General features: G+C 36.8%; 1 protein-coding gene across 1 annotated transcript; it reads right to left on the minus strand.

Moving 5' to 3' along the window:
- Positions 1-297: 297 nt before the first annotated feature.
- LOC141649690 (glyoxylate/hydroxypyruvate/pyruvate reductase 2KGR-like) lies at positions 298-4484 on the minus strand. Its single transcript, XM_074458373.1, has 2 exons — positions 4410-4484; positions 298-810 (listed from the first exon to the last, which is right to left on the minus strand). Exons 1-2 carry the CDS (start codon positions 4482-4484, stop codon positions 298-300), a joined length of 588 nt encoding a protein of 195 aa, XP_074314474.1.
- Between the last annotated feature and the right edge of the window lie 1231 nt (positions 4485-5715).

The raw sequence follows: 5715 nt of genomic DNA on the forward strand, positions 1-5715 counted from the left end.
AGCTCACAAGAAACTGATTTTAAGACTTGGCACTACCAGTTCAAACTTCACAGTATTTATATTTACATATAATGAGAGAAAAAAGGAAAATTGTGACATCGAAAACCACAGTCAATAGCTTTTCGTCAATTGTAATCAACCAAATTCTACTTTAGACGATGTATTAACAAAAAAAAGTCTAGGCTCATCAATGTGTGCAAAGAGAAAACAAAAAAATATGAAATTCGAAAGACATACTCTGATAAGTTGAGCAAATATTTATGTCAAGTTTCAAAGAATTTGGTAATTATAGCTAAGTCAAATAACTGGAGTCAACAATGGCTCTCTGAGGAAATGCGCCTCTAAATTTAAGACCACGAGATCTGCCATGGCCTTGCAAGTTTCAACAGTGTCGCTTCCTACATTAGACATCATCACTACATTATCAAGCTTGAAGAGCTCTTCCGGAACATTGGGCTCATTCTCGTAAACATCAAGCCTGCCGCCGCCTAATCTGCCTTCCACCAGTGCCGACATAAGCTGAGATTCAACGATGTGACCACCTCGTCCAATGTTTACAAGGATTTCTTTTGGGCCCAATGCATTGATTACCTCATGGTTGATAATGTCACCGGTTTCTTCAGTAAGGGAGCATGAAACAATGAGGATTTTAGTGTTCGTTGCTAAGTTTGTGATTTGTTCATAATAGTTGCAACTGACATCCGGTTTCTTGGACCAGGAAATAATGGGATATCCAAATGGTTCGGCGCTCTTTGCAATGGCAGAACCAATCGTGCCCAGCCCAAGAATACCCACTAACTTGCCACTGAACTGAAAAGCAAATGTAGGTACAGAGTGTGTTAAAAATGACTACTAGGCTACCCCAATCAAAGATTGCAACCATCATTTATGCACTAGGCAGTATTACTAGACCTGGCAAATGTTTCATTTGGTCGGTCAATACAGGTTCGGGCTAGGGTTATTTCAGATTTTCGGGTGCAATGTTATGTGGTTGTTTCGGATACAAGTCATTTTGAGACCGCGCTGTTTTCTGCACAGTGATTACAAATTTGGTCAAACGGATCAATTTTAGAACATTAATCTTAAGGTTTTTATTTCTACCCCATCAATTTATAGGTCCAGTCATAACAGGTGTGCTATTATAGGGTCGTTTTACATACGGTTCATATTAACTTCGATCGCTTTAGGATACGAAATTACCATTCAGGCTCATTTTTGGGTCTTCTTGGATCATGTCTCTCATTCGAGGACATGTCTACTAACCACATGAAACAAAAGACAAGGTTAAGGACTTAGAGATGTTCTTTTTGGATTCCAGTTGAGTATGAGTCTAGCAAGTGGAATTGGGTCAGCTTTGCAAGGTTTACTAACGTGCACACAACTAAAAGAAACATAAAAACACAATAAAAAAATACATAAGGAAGCCATTGAAACAAATGTTATGTACTCCTTGATAAAAAAAAAAAGTATCGACATTAGATATTGCGATCAGGTTGAATTCTCACAGAATTATGCTGGTTCATACACTTTAGAGTTTAACACTCTAGCATAACCAAGGAGGAAATCATCTGAAGTGGTTTACTATCTTTTGCGGATGTTGAATTATAAGCATATAAGAATTTATCCTGGATGCGTCCTTACAACAGTCAACGTACTCATTCTAGCTTCTCTATCCAAATACAAATACCGAAAAAATTGAAATTTGTACCACTTTCCTAACAGATTTATGCACAATCTTATAACATGCAACCTCTAAAACATCCAATTTTAAGAAATCAAGTATATTTGTATTGAAATCTATGTATTGGGCTATTTAATAAGTGTGCCTATTTTCAAGGAATCCTATAGACTGTGTTTAATGTAGAAGTAAGGTGTTGGACGGAAAAAACATATAGTGGTTGTTGTTTTATTATATTATACTCCCTCCATTTTTTATTATATGTCGTTTTATAGAAAAGCACATAGATTAAGAAATGCAATAATTCCACCTCTTTCCTCTTTTTCATCTACTTTTTTGTCATGTGTCATTATTTCTTTCTATTAGAGTTTTGCTATTATTACTTTTGTTATAGGGAACGGTTGTGTACCTTTCACTAAAGTCCTCCTATTGGGTAAAACAAAGAGAGTCTAATTAATATCCTTTGGGAAATGAACAAGTCTCAAAATGAATAGATAGGACGACATGTATAAAGCAAAAACCAGAATTTGCTAGAACGACAAATAAACAATAATGGAGGGAGTATAGATTACAACAATTTACTAAACATTTTCCAAGGTTTTTAGTATTTTGCCACAATTATTGTTATGTTTATTAATATTATGTCACGACTATTGTTGTTATTATTATTATTGTTGTTTTTTTTCTCTTGTATTTAATATAGTTATTAATGATAAAAAAAACGTGGCATTAACCTCTAAATTACCAACTCATTCTCTATTTCTAACAATAATGTGATCAATTATATGTCATTTAGAAAACATGAAGTCCCTCTAATCAGTATTCACATCTCTGATGAACACTTACATTTTAAAACTATTATTTAATAATGTCCCTCTCTCCATCCCTCCAAGTATTCCTTATCCGCAGAGTAGAATGTTAGAACAACGATTAAACGACACCATGATGATAGTAATACACTGAATCAGACAATCATCAAACATAAAATGCTAAAACTCTAATAAATCGATTTATCTGTAAGAATTAGGGACACAAATGGAGATTAAACAATATCAAACAAAGATACCATGAATATCTAAGCAAATGCAGGTTAAACGACTCCTTAATAATATTAACAATGAAACTAATTAGAAAATCATCAAAACTTTCAGCACTAAAACTCCAATTTATCGATGTAATTGAACAACTATTAGGGTTTAAAAATGGATAAAAACATGAAATTAAAGAATGAGAACAAATACGGAAAATCCAAAAAAGTGAAGAAAAAATTGAATCATGCACTTAAAAAGCTTCGATTTTTTTTAGTTACGTGACCGGATTACTAATTCCTCCTAAACTTAAACTCATTACTTTGAACTCGGCCTCGCCGTACCACTAGTAGCTAGTCTTCTTTAACACCGGATTAAGCTTATAACATAGTCCGCAAAACTAGTAAAAGATGAAAAGATAGCATTGAAATTAAATAAACCATCTTAAACTAATTAACCATCATATCAAAAATATAATCACAAATTACAGAGACCACATACATGACGCAGAAACTTATTTTGTTAAATTGATCCCAGCAACCATGAAAGTATAGTTTCTAACAAAAATGGTAATTACTAATTAAAATAAATAAATCCCACTTCCATTAAAATACCCATGAGGCGGTAACCATTAATAAAAAACGTAAATAAATGATTAGGATTTAGGGAGTACATACGGTCGAAGAACATGATAGAACGAGAATCTTTATCGAAGAAATTAGTTGTGGCTTGAACCCAGTCCACTCCATCTGCCGCCATGTGCCCAACTCCTACCCAAGAAACGAAAAAATCAAGAACTAAAAGTCCCACGTCGCTCCGTCACCCTCGCAGCGGTGACGGGCGGTGGTGTTGGTGGACCAAAAAATCTGCGTGAATACTGAATTACATGGGTCCTTAGCCTCTCCACACCTTCGGGCTGGAGGTACCTCCTGCTATCATCCTATAGACGAGGCGGAGGTGGAAGCGGAGGGAGTTGGGACCGTTGAAGAGGGGTGGGTGGAGGCAGAAAAACAATTTTACATATTTGGTTTAAGATGTCGTACAACGAGCTGTAATTCTTTCCTATGAACTTAACTATACGGTAGATCATTATGGAGCAATGGACAAATTAAAGAAAAATAAGAAAGAGAAAAAACGAACAAAAAAAATAGAGAAGATGAGTTGAGGAGGGTGGGCAGGAAAGTTTGTTAGAGAGAGTGAGTAGTATAAGTAGTCAGCTTACGGGTTGCCTATAAATGCTTTTCTTAAGTTTTTTTTTTTTGGCAATCGCAAAGCTATTTTAATTGCACTAGTGTGTTAATGTACAATTTTTTTAATTGTATGTATAGCGAAAATAACAACTAAACTATTAGTGTTTAGTCGTACGTTAAATTTAGTGTCAAATTCTACAAAAGTTAATCTGTAATATTAAAAGGAAGAAAAGTTAAATTGAGCACTTTTACAGAAAAATAAGATAATTTTTTTTCTCGAGAACTTTTTTATAAAAAAATAATAATAGTGTATTATGTCATCATGTTTACTAAAGAGTAAAGACGGCCTAAGTTAATATTGTGTTTATTATATTGTATGTTGGATAGATTTTCTCATCTTGTTTTATAAAATGTGATAATAAAAATAATAATAATAAATAATAATAATAAAAAATAATAATAATAAGCTATGATGAGAGGGACACGATTCTCTCTAAGCAACCAGCGAAGAACCCTAATCTTCATCGCTTCATCAATCAAATCCTCATCTGTTTGATTTTCTGTAGCTCTGGTTTCTTTTTCTTTCATGGCGCGACCCCGAGGAAGAGGGCGTGGTAGACCTGCAACTACTCACGCTGCTAGAGAAGCCCCAATTTCAGTTTCAATTGCAGAAACAGGTGAACATATTCGAACCCCTATTGCGATTAATTCTCTGATTAATGCTGGTATTGGTAGTCATAGCCGGCCCCAAACGTTTAAGTCGGTTATCCATAGCCTAAAGGAGGCCGGAGATGCTCTTTTCGAGGAAAATGAGCCTGAACTTGAAAACCCAATTATAGTTGAAACTATGGATGTCCCTGAGACAGACGTACAGAACCCAGGAGCTACTGTCAACCCCCCTATCCCTGACTCAGGCCCTCTAGGATGGAACACTATCGCCAAGGCTAAACCTGGTATGAGCCTGCATTTCTGTAAGCATAGTGCGGACTCAACGGAGATTGATATCAGTGGAGATGATGTTGTTGGAGAATTACAATATTGGAAATACACATTAATGGGTAATGTCCTAGGAGGCAAACCAACCATTGCTCAGATGCAGTCATATGTGTCTAAGCAATGGAACCATGTCGCCCTCCCCACTGTCCAATACTTTAGACGAGGATGGTTCTCTTTCCGTTTCACCAAGCAATGTGACATGGATGAGGTTCTGAAAGGAGGACCATGGAGCATGGGAAGTAACTCTTTAGTGCTGAAACAATGGACCCCTACCTTTTCTTTGGAGATGGACAAAATTTCCACAGTCCCCATATGGATTCTCTTTCCGGACCTTGACCCTTTCCTTTGGTCGGATGCAGTCCTAAGCAAACTCGCTAGTAAGGTGGGTAAGCCAATGTACGCTGACATGACAACTACCACTAAAGCACGACTCTCCTTTGCTCGGGTTCTTGTGGAAGCTGACCTTTCCACTGAGTTGCCAGAAAACATTGTCCTGAACACCCCTTACCACGGCCAAATTTCTCAGAGAATAGTGTATGAATGGAGACCCTATTACTGTAACTGTTGTGGGAAAATGGGACACACGGAGAATTTTTGCAAGCTCAACAAGACCAAAACTGTGAGCAAACCTGTATGGAAGCCCAAAGCAGCAGCACCCGTCACTTCCTGCACCACGGTTGAACCTCCACCCCTACCATTTACCCCAGTCAAGAGCATGAAACAGAAACTTTTTTTGGACAGGCTTCTGGTTCCAGCACTGAGGTTCACATGGTCCCTATCCAAAATAGCTTTGCGACTTTGAGTGAGGAGGAGACTGACCTGG

Source organism: Silene latifolia, chromosome 3 (genome assembly GCF_048544455.1).
Source record: "Silene latifolia isolate original U9 population chromosome 3, ASM4854445v1, whole genome shotgun sequence".
Taxonomy (NCBI): domain Eukaryota; kingdom Viridiplantae; phylum Streptophyta; class Magnoliopsida; order Caryophyllales; family Caryophyllaceae; genus Silene; species Silene latifolia.